The 14,522-nt window shown below is 42.6% G+C and overlaps 1 protein-coding gene across 1 annotated transcript in view; it reads right to left on the bottom strand.

Annotated features, from left to right (window-relative positions):
- CCDC102B (coiled-coil domain containing 102B) overlaps positions 1-12,422 on the bottom strand; it is a 209,170-nt gene extending 196,748 nt beyond the window's left edge. The window contains exons 1-2 of the mRNA XM_013004766.2: positions 11,898-12,422; positions 8,886-9,088 (exon numbers count right to left, since the gene is read on the bottom strand). Of these exons, the coding sequence (XP_012860220.2) occupies positions 8,886-9,088; positions 11,898-12,230 (536 nt within the window). The 5' untranslated portion in view covers positions 12,231-12,422. The remainder of the gene's footprint in view (positions 1-8,885; positions 9,089-11,897) is intronic.
- Positions 12,423-14,522: the final 2,100 nt, after the last annotated feature.

Below are 14,522 nucleotides of genomic sequence, written 5' to 3'. Positions count from 1 at the left end.
ATCTAATTTTTTAGTATCGCAACCATTGATTTTCTTTTCCCTGTTTCCACAACGTCCATTAGAGTGGGCCAATGAATATCAGTGTTTTCATTTCTGCTGTAAGAAGCACATATTGACATGTGAATCAGCTCATCCTCAGCTGTGCTGTAGAGAAGATTCTTGTGCAGACCTGCACCTTCTTTTTCCCCTCCTCTGTGCACAAGACCCATTTGCTCCCTCCCTCGGGTCTAGGTGTTGGCACCAGGATATTAGCAGATTTGACAGAGCAGAGATTTCAAGACAGTGTGTGGGTCCAACTCCTTGTTTGCCTCTGCCCTCGGAGTAAGAAGAGTTCGCTCAGAAAGTCCTGCTCAGGAAGAGCAGTTCCCAGGCAACCTCACCAGGGATCTGAGCCCATTAGATGCACAGCTTGGAATGGAACCACCTAGCTGAGCCCAGTGGAGATCAGCTAACTCCAGACTCCTGGCCTCCGCAGGGTAAAGTCGCTTGTGGTTATGTAAAGCCATGGCATTCCGTGCTGCTCTTCTTAATGCGGCAAAATAGAAATTATGCAGAAATTGATACCTAAAAGTGAGGTGCATTAACAACAACAACAACAAAATCCAGAAGCTTAGAGACCACTCTAGGACCACACAAGAGCCCTGGAGGTGTGGCAGGTTCTGAGTTGGGCTGCTGTCAAGGCCAGCAGTTGGAAACCCCCAGCTGACCTGGAGCAGCACCAAGATGAGGCTCTCTGCTCCGGTGAAGATTTAGAGCCTTGGAAGCCCACAGTGCAGTGACCTCGAGGGCCACTCGGGGTCAGAATTAACACAACAGCAGGGATTTGGGGCTCTTCGGTTTGATTGCATAGTGGTGTGAAAATCTTGGAAATAAATCTTCAAGGATGCTGGAAAAATAGGGACCTATGTTGCTTAGGGGCCAAACAGGGTAAAATTGCCATCTGCCATATCTTGGGAAAAAAAACAAAAAACTGCCAATTGTTATTCCCAGTGGAATCCTGGTAGGCACAGTGTGCATATGGAAGTGGGCTGGTTCCCTTGTGCTTCATACCGGACCAGAAGTACCAGCAGGTGCGGCCCACTGTCCCCAGCAGGAGGATGAGACCCCTGGGGGGCATAAGTAGGTCTCTCCAGCAGACCTCTCCAATCTTCGCCAGCCAACCCAGCCTACTGATTATGACAGGCCTTTGCTGTGGTAAGTTTTACTGTAGCTACAGGTAAGTGATATACACTCATGAATCCAGTTCCAGAATGCTGCAAATTCTGCAGTTTAAAGCCATCAGCTCTTCTGCCGAAGAAAGACCACACTTTCTACTCCTGGTAAGAGTGACAGTTTACATATTTATCATTAGTACTTTTCCAGGTAACAACACCATGAAAATTACTTAAAGTAGAATTAGCTTTTAAACTAACTAAGTCTAATCAAATAATCAAGCAGTCTATTAAGAACTGGATAATTAAATTGCATCAAGACCAAAAAACAATGCAAAATAATTAATTAAGGGCTTATCCTAACCCCAAAGGTCTCTGGCTGCTAAAACCAAAACATTTATCGGACTTTGATTTGGAATTCTTCTTTAGTGGTGCCGAGAGCAGTTTTGGCACTGTGGGTTAGGCATTGAACTGCTAAATGCAGGGACGATTTGGCCACTCTAAGGAGAACGATTTACAGTCTTGGAAACCTCATATATTGTACATCAGAAAGAAACACTGCCTGTCCTGCACCTTCCTTACAATTATTGTTATATTTGTACCCATTTTGCAGCAACTATGTCAAACCTTGTCCCTGTTTTGCCAAGCATGATATCAGTCTCTAAGGATGGACCCCTCTGGACAGTGTGTCCAAACTACTGGAGATCAAGTCTCACATCTGGTAGAGCAGATATTGATCAATGGAATTCTTATATAATATGAAGAATTATTTTATTTTTAAATGGAGTAAAATATAGAAAATCACTTGAAATGAACAAAATGATCTAAACTTTTAAATTTACAAGTTTAACATTGTACATGTTAAAAAATCAAATAACAGTTTTAAATATTACACTGGAGTAAATCAAATAATAATCTGAAAAATTAAGATAAACTCAACTTTTTCAGAGTTAAAAGTTCTCCTTAACAAAAAATGATTCACAATTGTTACAGAATAAATGCTTTTGCTACCAAGTGTGGTCAAAATTACAGGGACATTCTTTCTTCTAGGGCTTTATAAAATACTCAAGAACTTTTCAAACTATATCTTACCTGAACTTTCTATCTGTTTTATGCAAAAAAGAATATACTCTAGATAAAAAGATGTAATTGTCTCTCGATGATATCTAAACCTAGGATAAATATTCAAAAGCCATTCTATGAAAAAATATGACCAAAGTCAATTGAAATGAATAGGTAATTATGCTATACATATTTCTTACTTAAAGCAAATTAGCAATGTTTCAAGGATGGTGATATTCTAGAAAAACTATTTTAAATGCTCTTTTTCTCTTTAGATAGACATCTTAAAGAGAAGAATTGGTTCTTAAGATTTTTCTGAAGGAAAATGACATGCTGTTGTTACGTAAACAGTTGCAATTGGATCGGGGGTAGGGGGGAGGGGGTGGCTAAAGCTTAAAAACAATTCTTGAAAGTGTGTTAGCTGACAGGGATGTTAGCTGTGTTTCATATGCTCCACCCCAGACTCTCTGCAGCGCTCCACACCCAGAAACGACACTGCACAACTGTGTCGATACAGCAGAGGGCACTCGGTAAAGCCTTCACTTTCTGGCCCAATTACTCATTTTATTTTTCAGAAAGATTTTTCAAAGTGGATAAATTATATAGTCAAATCTTTCACTGGAAACTAAACTGTCACCATGCGATCTGAACAAGAAAGAAAAGTACAAACAAACAATAACATTGACTCCAAAGCATATTGCATATTCTCCCCTTGAGTCTATGAAACAAACGTAAGACCCACATCAGCCACTGAAAGAGGCTCTTTAATATATGGCTGTGAATTGTTTTAAATTGCCCAACTGCATATAATATGCAGTGTATAAAAGATAAAATATGATCAAAAATTATTTTTTTAGAAAGGCGGGGATTATACTTTGTGCTATTGTTAAACTATCACGATCTCATAATTGGACATAAAAATTGGGTATGTGGACAGGAAATATTAATAAAAATCCTTTTCAGGGGTGAAATGACCTGAAAGATTAATATCTAGGCATCAATATCAATCATTTTGGAATTAATGGGAAAATCCACTGCAAAATATCTCATTATTCTGTTTCTAAGGAGTCCAATTAATGTCAAAATGTTTTTGCCAGACCGATATAATTAGCTTGTAATAATGTTTAGATGCTCATATTAATTTACCACAAAATGCAGCCTTTGTCTTAAACTATGCATAATAAAGTTTATGCAGATCTATTTTTAATGAGCAATCTAGCTGTCATTCTGTCATTGCACTTCCAATTATTTATCATTAAATCTGGCTACCATGATTGGAGGCGCATACACTCAAAACCACATGCGGTTAATTTCATTAGAAAAGAGATGAGTTCAAAGACTATGATTACATTTGGAAACACTGTGGGGGGCGGGGAGTAGAAGAAGAAGGAGATGCATCCAGGAACATGTCAGAGTCTTCCTAAGGAGATCCTAGTGCCTGGACTTTCGTCCTGTCTGCATATTCTTCCATTAGCAGTTATATACCTAGCAAAAACACGCTAATGTCCACACCTAGTGGAAGGGCATTAGGGCGGAAACACGTTCCCAGAGAGCAGGACAGCTATCTAAGAAGGAACCCCAGCAAGCAGAACGATAGGAACTAAGCCATCAAAGCGTCCCAGGAGGAAGCCCTGTAGCCGGCCCTGCTGTGTGTGCAGCCTCACAGCGCCACCCACATGAGCCATGGCGATGCCACCAGATACCAGAGGCTGCTGCTGTCTCTGGAAACCAGAGGTCATTGCCTGCCTGTCACCAGAGTGACCTCTGGGTGCTCTCTTCTTCCTTGTGGCATCGCGGTGGCTGTTAGGTGCCATTAAGTCGTAGCAGCTGAGTCCCAGCAACTGCAGGTCCTGCACCACCCTCACATGGCGCATACCCCTTTTCCCTTGTTTGACCACGAAACAATCGATTGCAGAGCAGAGTTAACGCAAGCTCACCCCGCTGACTGCCCTGAGGAAACCAGAAGCTCCCTACTGACCAGCCAATCCCGACTCATCGCAACGATGGAACACAGGAGAACTGCCTCGGGGCTTTCCAAGGCTTTAAGTCTGAAGAGGAGCAGGAAGTCTCATCCTTGTCCCGTGGACATGCTAGGGGTTTCAAACTAGTAACCTCGCAGTTAGCAGCCCAATGCGTCATCCACTATGCCCCTAGGGCTCCTGACCCCCTTCTTCCCTTGGACCTGTGGACTTCTTCTACCAAGTCCTCTTAGCCAGTGAATTGTCTTGCCCTCCAGAGCCTTGTTTTGGGTTTCTAGCTCCTTCTACCTGCCAGTGAGGGCCTCCTGGCCCACCCTCTTCCTGTGGCTGCTGCAAGACTCCATGTTTTTTCAGTTTCTAATCCAATGGGGGTCCCTTTACTTTCGCCTCTCCGACCTTCTCTCCAGGGGAGCTCACGAATCGTGAAGGGTTCACACTCTGCGCTGTTTGAAGTCGAAAGGGCCACTTCCAAAGGACTGTGCCCGAGCGGTGGGTCCAGAGCCGAATGGCAAGGGGGGCTCTGATGGGGATTTTTCTAGGATTTGCATAATCTGTGCTCTGGAACCTCTCTCTCATCAGGTTGCTGTTGGCATGTGCTGTCAGGGTGACATGGCATTTTCCAGGAGGGAATGGTATGGGAGCGTGTGGTGGGGTCTTTTGTTCTCAGGGGACCACAGTTCAAACCACTGGCCTTTCGGCTAGCAGCCGAATGCTTACCCATTGCACCTTGAGGGCTCCCCCTGGGGCAAGTACCATGCCACCAGGAAGGGGGAAGAAGGAGAGAGAGAGGGACTCAGTGCTCATTGGACAGAGCTTCTAGTGAGCGTGATGACATCACCTGGCAGCCAGTAAGGGTGACTGTTGAACAAGGGGGTGAGTGCAAGTGCCACGGAGCTGGACGTGTGAGCCTCGCCACAATCTCAAATGCTTTGCTACAGACCCTTGCATGCTTCCCACAATAGGAAGTTAGGAAAAGAAAGGGCAAAGGCGTACTGCCTACCCGACTAGTGACAGTGAATGAATGAGGAAAGCAGACCTTTCTCTTCCAACAACATGACTTTGACCAACGTTGACCCTGCCTACAAGCCAAGTCATTCAGTCTCCTAGTGCGGGAACAAAAAAGACATGGGCTTTCTATTTTCATGCTAATTATTGAAGCATTTTTAATTTTTGGTATCATCACAGCAGAACGCTTATTTTATTTTATTAAGCTAAACTTTTAAAAAGGAAAGAAAGAATCAGGAGTTAGTGGAGCAAAGAACCGAGGCATAAACCATTTCTTTTCGAGAAAAATAATTAAAAGCATAAAATTCGAAGGAAAGGCTACGAGCTCACTTTAAATGACACAAAGCTGGCATACTGAGAGCGGGCTTTAAAAAGTTCATGGAGAAATAGAACGAAAAGATGAATGGAATTTCCCCATGGACTTTTTGAAGCGCCCCCATGGGAGATATTGAGTCGTTCAAGATGAGAGCTTGCTCTGAATGCTAATACTCCATGTCACATCCTTCCTTACTAAACCTTCTGCTCCTGAATGTTTAGGTGCACTTAGCTCCCTAACTGAATCAGATTTCCCATTGTCATCCCCCAGTTTTCGACCCGGGCAATTTTCTGTCTCAAACCCTCGCAGCCATGGAGTACATGCTGGTGCACAGTGACCCCACAGCGGAGAGGAGAAGAGCCCACGTGGATTTCTGAGATGGCAAACCTTCCTGGGAGTGGAAAGCCCCGGCTTTCTCCTGAAGAGTGGCTGGAGCCGGTGGTTTCGAACCTTCAGAAGTGCTGACCTGGAAGTCTAGCAGCTAGCTCACTGGGCCACCGGGATCACTGATTTTGGAAGTAATCAAAAATATACAGATACTAAGATCCTGAGAGACCTCCAGACACTGAATAATGATTCTAAAAGACTGCAAGAGTACGTAGAGTACTAAGCATATAATGAAGCTCGCTTAATTGTATAAGAAAGCCCTAGTCCGAGACTTTTGGGGGGAGGACTTGAGAGTCCCTTCTGTTCGTTCTGGGGCCCTCCTCAAGAGAAGGTTCCCACCACTGGGATGTGGAGAGATGACAGCCACATTCACGCAACTCAAAGCCACTCACTGGCTGAGATTCCAGAAGTAAGAAGTTAGACTCTTCGACGGATTTATAGTAATAACACACACTATATTCTTGGGAAGCATTCCTTTGTGAGGGGGGCGGGGGGGCTATTCAATTGCCTCTCACGATTGCATGCTGATTCATGGATACAGTCGCTCTGACTCTTGGTAGCCATGTGATTGTCCCTCAAAGGAGAGAGCAAGCCAGAGACAGAGCTGACCCAAGGCTGCCTTCTCTCCATCTGTGGCTGTCCTTGAAGATTTTAAGCATATGAACAGTGTACTACTTGTGGTAATTGTTCATGTATTCCAAGAAAATTGAAAATAGGAAATTGTGTGTGTGTGTGTGCGTGTGTGTGTGTGTGTAAAAATATGTGCACATAGCCTTATGAGGCAGAACTGAAAAGTAACTTGCTTTTAGGGTTAAGTAGTTTCCAATTATACCTATTAGGGTAGGTCAGGGAAGAACACGAGTGGGTTTGAAAACATGCTACAGCCATTAATGTGTTCATTCATTCAAACATATTAAAGCACGGGGGTTAGAATTTGAGACATACAGGTCCGGATAAAATTAACTTTGAATATGTGCACAAGTTTAAAGATAGAGTGGCTACCACAGCGGGCTCAGACACAGCAAAGCCTCTGACGATGGGGTGCGAGTGGCAGTGTTTTGATCTGTTGTATGCTGGGTCATTGAGGTAGAGCTGATTCGAGTTGAGCACCTACCACCACCACCACCAAAGGTCTTAAAAAAATCAGTGCTACTCTCTTTGCTACTAATGTTCTTTGGCTTTATTGTTAGTTTATGCTTAATAGTGGAATAATATAATTAGTTATTCTGGCACAGATGCCTATATAATCAGAATCTATCTCTATAGTGAGGTATAAACATAACACAGAGAATGAGTAGCACTAATGCATTTCCCAAGGACTCGTGGGGAACTATTTCAGCAGACAGCAAAGGAGTTAGAGCAGATAAAGGAGTTATCAGACCAATGAAAGACTGAGGTGCACATTGCCATTAGACCCCAACTCACAGCGACTCACATACAACGGAACTGAACCCGGTGTGCACTTCCTAGCCTTGTATCTAGAGTGATTAAGTGCATTTACCTCATCACAATGTAAGCGATTAGAGAGTGCTTATGTGCATTCCCATATTTGTCTGGATGTCTATTTTTTTTTCTGATGAGAATCTAAGATCTAAAACGACAGGATAGTAAACTTTATTTTCAGATATGGGGACCACATTTTAATTGCTAATCATTCTTGCTAAACTGGCGATGAAGAAACAAACCGCGAACATGATGAGTGTGGTAAGAACGTATTCCGTTCTCACACGAGGTTCTCATTTCCAGTCACTTTCTCAGGCATTATTTGTGACTGCTCCTTTCAAGAACGCTGTGGCGAAGGTTGGGGCAGACTACCGTTTACAAAGATGGCCACCACAATTATCTTATTCTAACTGTGTTTCTCATGAAACTTGAACAGCTCTTAAAAAATTGCCTTGAATAGTAAGTGTGATGGAAAGGATGCAAGGTGGCTCCTGAGGTAAGATCTGAAGGCGCTGACTTGCAGTCTATCCCTTATGCTATGCGGAAACCAGGAGGCCCCATTAAGAGGTTCTGTTGGTGTCCTGGCCATGGTGCCGCTGAGATCCAGGGTCAACCACTAGATATGTGACAGCTCAGGGCTTCAGACGATCTCAGCTCACAGCATTCATGTCTACCTCGGTCACCGAGCCACCCCAGATAAAGCTGCTAACAGTTCCCCTGAAAAATCACGCTCAGGGTTCATGAACAGGAAACTTGACTGTTGTTTCTCTAACAACCCTGATTTGGACACAAACAAAACACCAAAACAACTCCAAAAAACCAGACCATTGATTTTGAGTCTATTCTGAGTCCTAGGAATCCTGGAGGACAGAGTAAAACTGCCCCGCAGAGTGACCCAGATGTCATCTGCACAGAGACACATGGCCACGCCTTTCTCCTGGGGGTGGCTGGTGGGTTTGAACCGCTGGCCCTTCACCACCATGGCACCAGGGCTCCTTTGATATCCAGAACAGAGGCAGAGCTACCCCTCTTTTTACAGAGGTGGCAAGAAGTACAGATTTGCTGGCCAATGTCATTGAGTTAGAACATGCCAACATCAAATGCATATCCAGCTTCTTAGACACACACCTCGTGTCCTTCCATCCGCCCACAGAGTTAGTATTAGAGGATATCGAGTGACATTGCAACTTGTCTATCGCTCAATACTGACTCATCACCTTCCAAGGATGTGGCAAAAACTAGATCATACACTTGACATTTCAACTATGTCCATTAAGAATTCAATATAATTAGGGAGAATTACCACAGTGGATAAGAATATGCTTATGATCCAAGTCATGTAAGAAGAAAGATTAAAATTAAATGATCATAAATTACATGTTGAAGAAAAAACAAATCTGTCTCAAACTCAGTTTGAACAGCTTAGCGCTGAATGATCATTCATGGATAAAAGGCTTTCTCCAATGACCACTTCATCAAGCTGAAGAATTTTAAGGGGGTTGAAACCCATGCTTGGTGCAAAAGGATGATAACAGAACTTACTCTCTTGCCTTGCAAAAGGTTTTCTTGAAGTCACGTGAGGGCACCTGCCCAGTTGGCATTTCCAGTATGTCATTCTCCACAGCCAGGTTTAGTGTCTGTAGTTTGGGTTCAGGTGCCTTTGTCAAGTTCCCAGGACAACTGTCACGGGATAGATCTGAAGAGTCAAAATTTAATCTTAATGGATCAACAATCACACCTTCTTTCTGAAAGGGTGAAACAAAAGCAAAACACAACACAACTATGAGCCATTTTTTTAGTTTTCCAAGAGAAAATTTTTGAGAAAGAGAAAAAGAGCAACAAAGTTTGAAAGGAAATCAATGTACTTGTTTAGAATCAAATCCCTATTTTAGTCCCATTCTTATATGGCTCGACTTTAACTAAATTCTTCTTCAAGCTGATTTTTCTTTTCTATGTTCTTTCTTATTAGAATAAAATTAATTTCCCAAAAGTTGTACTTCAACTTTTAGTTTAAGTTCTATTTTTCCAGGAAGGGCTAAAAATGGCCCCATATAAAAAAAAAAACCTGGATGGCAGTAAAGACGTATTTAATGAGTTGAAATCCTCTTTAAGATTTTGTCACAAGTTTCAAAGTGAATCAAGCCCTTATTTTTTTAATATTTTTGGAGGACAAAGTAAAAAAGAATCTTCAGGAATCTCTTGAATATTTTAAACAGGCATGTACATTGAAATAGTCGAGCTCACTATTTGAATCTCAAATAGAATTTAATTGGATTTTTCTAAAGATATAAGCATTAATTACCAGGGCAGAATACTGTCTCCATCAATGTATACTGTAATTCCAGAAGCATTACACTGAGCTCTTGTTATATTTGCTATTAGGGGTGGGTTTTAATATGAGATAAAATAATACATATATAGCTTCATTCAAATAAAATCTCAGTGAGATGTCATCATAAGTATTTTATTTTAAATAATACAAGGATATCAGGCTAAAAAGTATAATTCATCTCTTTATTCTAGAACAATTAGTATTTTTATGGTGTACTCTATTTTGAAAAATAATAAAATGAGACATGTGTAATTCTATGAAAAAACACTATCGTGAACCAATTCATATACCCACTCAAATCTTTCTCATTAGGTCTGGACAAGGCAGGGAAATTAGCTAATTAAAAAAGCTGATTGAAGATTCTTCAGCTGCTAGTACTAATTTCCCTACCATCAGAAGAGATCTTTACGTTTTGTTGTTGTTGTTGTTGTTTTTCTCTAAATAAACTAACTGTAAATAACCACTATGTATGATTTATTCTGGATGCTAATTGTGGTCCTTGTGTGATCTGTTGTCGGTTTGATAGGATTAAGAGTGAAGGGGTGGAGTATGGCCTGTCAGTCAGGTGGTAGCTTGATGACCTCATTTGGAGGAGCTAAGGAGATAAGTAGCTCGCTGGAGGCAGGATGCAGGCTCAGTTCCTGCAATACATTCTCGTCGACAAGCCCGATGGAGGCAGGCTGATGCAGCCAGAGCCTCGAAGCTGGAGAAGCCACATGGAGACCCCTGCCAGCACTGAGCTGCTTACAACGCCGCTGGATCCATAAGACTTCCCACCCATTGGCCTGTGATCTCCCTGCATTCAGCATCATTGCATGTGTTTCATGAGTCTGAAGAGGAATTTATAGATTGATATCAAACATATAGGCTAATACTGGACTTAAGGAATTGATCTGGACTGGACTGGGATGCTTTCTTAATGTACCATTACTTTTGTATATAAGGCTCTTTCTTATTCACACATGAGTGTCTATGAATTTGTTTCTCTAGTCTACCCAGACTAACACATGAATGTTACAAGAGATATTGCAAGTGAAGTCCCAGGACACTGAGAATTTCCCAGCATGAAAAATGTGAAGTAAATCCTTCACCATTTCAAGAGTGGTACCTAGTGATTGGTAAGTCATAAGGACTTTTTAATTTTTTTATTCAGTGGACGTCATGCTACCTATAATTCTCATCCCAATCAATGGATTCAGATGCCTAAAATTAACATGATTGAATTAGGGGAAGATGTATCATTATCCAGAGGTACACAAAAATAGAAATACGTTGACCTAGAACCTCACGATTAGAAACCAGTAAGTGCACATACAAACACACGTACATGAACACAAAGCCAGGAAGACCAAAGAAGCAGAAGCTTTCTGAAATTAACAAACACACAAACAAAAAGTGTCCTGTACTACAGGCCCTAGATTTTACCATCCCTAAGGTGGACACTTCACCCAAAGGTTAAAAGAGGACGAAGACCTGACCTGGCTAACACTTTCAAAGAAGGGCTAGCAAGATAAATGGAAATTCTGGTAAGAGTTACCTTGACTTCCTCAAGCTCCTCTAAGTATTTCCCACGAGAAGCTAATCCTACTTACTGGGGGGTGGGGTGGGGAGAATACAAAGAGGAGTGGGTTCCTGGATAAATAAGTATTGATGACTGTTAGATTAAATAAGATTCAAATAGTTTCTCTTTCCCTGGCTTGCCGGAAGCCTGGACGGTCTGAAGCTGTCCCCCACGTATTTGCATATGGGACGCATGTTATGGGGGTGGGGGGGTGGGGGATGGTCAAACCAGAGTTCCACATTGTGGGGAAATGTAAAACTGCTCTATGGATCATGTGTTATTTGTATAGTAAGGGCCATGAGAGAAAGGCCCCCAATATTATTTTTCATAAAAAAAATAATTTGCTGGCTTCATTTTTTCTGAAAATATCCACTCAGTCACCAGACAGTTGGCAACGTATCCCTCCTTCCTTGTCACTATTAAAAGCCAAACCAAAACATGACTGTCAAATGGAGCCTGACTGGAAGACACCCAGTCAGGTATCAGAGGGCTGTCGGCTGAGTGATCCCACAGCCGCCGCCAGTCTCCAAGCATGGCCTCCCTCTCAGCTCTTCTTGGGCTCCACCACTGACCTTCCCATTTGCATCCCAGCACGTCATCATTGTGTCCCCGCCATGATGACAGCATTAAACTGCGCATACTCTCCAGATGCCCCTCTTACCTTTCTATTTGTGTCCTCCTTTGCAGAAGCTTCATTTTGTACCAAGCCCTCTCTCGTTTCAGAGGGCATGTGAAACTGGTCTTGCAGTGCAGAGCAGACTCCGGGGAAGCTAGCATGCTTCAAGACCTGGCTCGCATGAGCATCTAATGTCTCTTCCCCCTGGGGCAATCTTTGTTTCTTTTTCAGAGCACTTAATTCTTTCATGGCCATCTCTAACTGGATTCTGAGCTGTCTCCCTTCCTCCCTGGCACTGTTCCTTTCAGCTCGAACTTTGCTCCATTTTTCTCTCCAATTGGCGGTGCAGTCTGACCACCACCGCATGGTCTTCTCCATCTGAGCGGCTCTGGCCTTGACTTCTTCGAGCTCCCTCAGCCGTAGCTCTTCACTAATGTCCCATTCATTGGTTCTGTGTGAGTGGACGCAGGCATTTCCGGTGGCAGGGGACTGTGGTCCACAGCATGGTGGATAGGAAGGGTGTGTCTCCCTCGGTGATGAAGCAGGCTCTGCTAGGTCACAAGGTGACCTTGGCGATGACCTCTGCATCTGGAAGGTTTCCGCTTCTGCTATCAACCGCTGAATGGAATCTAAATTCATGTCTATTCCGGCCTAAGGAAGACAAGGAACATAGTGCCACATGTGAATTTCCCAAGAGCAAGACCGAGTTGCTGTTGTTGTTTAACTTGATGAAAACAGTACGTCTTTTTTCGTACTGCATACTTTCTTTTCTAGTGTAAACCACAAGACAGAGAGATGAGACAGAGGCAGAGAAGATTTTATCAATTCCTAATTATCCTCAAAGAAACAGAAATTTCTCAAATTAAATCTTGCCGGAAAGATATGTATAAAGATGGAATTGGGAATTATGTATGAATAAGGACATCAACAATTTCTTTCAATAACCGTGTTTGTATTTAGAGAATAGTTGTTGTGTTGCATATTATCCGTTAGCTACACAAGAGTCCCCTTCTTCTCTGCTAACTAAATCTGCATTTGTTTGAGTACAAAGAAGAATCCATTGTTCTCGAGGAAAATGCATTTGCCTTCCAATTCCCAAAGCTAGATTCTAATTGCTCTAAATCTGCTACCTCACGACTGATTCCCTGAGCTCCAGGTACAAATGAGATCTGGCTATGTCTGATATTATACTAGGCAACTTCCCCTGAGAACGTTTTCTCTTCTTCAGAATGAGGTGCCCCTTTCCTGTCTTCTCCCTGCCTGGAGGAGGGCCTGATGATGGAAGAAGACAATGGACCAGCCAGCCAACAACTTTCAGGTTGGTAGAGTGGAGCTGAGAAAAGAGCCTGATCCGAAGATGGAGCTGCTGCATCTGCCAAGAGTGCCCACTTCCGTTCCCCTTGCTAGGTGTAATGGATTGCCTAGGCTTATTTAAGGTACTACAGTCCTGGGGGGTACAGTAGTAGAGCACTGGACAGCTAATGAAAATGTCTGGTTTCCAACAGCCATAGTGGCTCCTGGGGGATGTGGGGGGAAGGACCTGTTGGTCTACTTCATGTAAAGACAGCAGCCTAGGAACTGCTACGGGGGAAGTTCTAACCCCTCACACTGGGCTGCTAAGACCATCTAATCCTACTTAATGGCACGGAAAAGTCACAATAACAGCTGGATTTTCTGTAACTTGCCATCAAAAATATATCTGACACATCAATTAATTTAGAATTGTGCCTAATATTCTATTACACTTTGAAAGTTGATTAGTTTTAGATGTGGCCATTTTCCTCAAAGATTTTATAATCTAGTGATGTGACAAACAAGTGTAAATAAAAATACATATTACTTTTTATTAAACAAAGTTATTTTTTCCTTTTTGTTTTATTTTTAGTGTTCTGTGCCAATGTGGAATTATGTTTCTCAGCTCTAAGGAGCATCTCTCACTGAGTGATGCATTTGGTTGCCTAGGAATGAGTGTGTTTAAGTAGTAGATGATGGCGGAACAGGATCACAGCAATTTCAAAGCTTTTAAGACAGGTTTTCCTACATACAGCAAAAATGCAGACTGATTTGTAAATGCGAACGAAGCCTTCTTAGTAATTTGTAAACCCCTATATTATTCAGTCTACCAACCCAGCTAAATTTCCTATTCAAGATAATTGAGTTAAAATATGCAGTGCATCACCCCTCCACCACCGACCCACACTGCCTCATTCCCTCTGCACTTGGCTCAACACTCAGACAAACAACAGGTCTAAAGATGAGCAGTAACACAAGGAGATATGTACACCTTCGAGCCTTCACCCACTGGAGATAAAACGGGCAGTGTTCATCCAAGGAGAGCCCTCTGAAGGCTGGAAGGGTGAGGGGAAAGGCCAAATGGAAACACCAAGCACAGGGAGGAAATGGGAAGAGCCGCTTTCCTTGTGGGGATTGCAATCAATGTCACTAAATGAAACGTGAAGGAGTTGTTGAATGGAAACCAATTTTCTCTGTAAACCTTCACCTCAGTCACAGTGGAAAACTTTTTAAATATTCCCTTTCATTTACAAATTAACCCTGTTCTCAGACACCCTGTACAGGGTGGCTAGGGGTTAGAACTGGCTCAATGGGGTTGGGAGTGAGTGGTTCTATCAGATTATTCATTATTATTGCCAGGTACATTTTGCTGGTGTA

Source organism: Echinops telfairi, unplaced genomic scaffold (genome assembly GCF_000313985.2).
Source record: "Echinops telfairi isolate 266 unplaced genomic scaffold, ASM31398v2 ScPeMD7_7400;HRSCAF=8409, whole genome shotgun sequence".
Lineage (NCBI taxonomy): Eukaryota > Metazoa > Chordata > Mammalia > Afrosoricida > Tenrecidae > Echinops > Echinops telfairi.
Note: the sequence above shows the minus strand (reverse complement) of the source record. Positions and strands in the feature narration are given on the sequence as shown.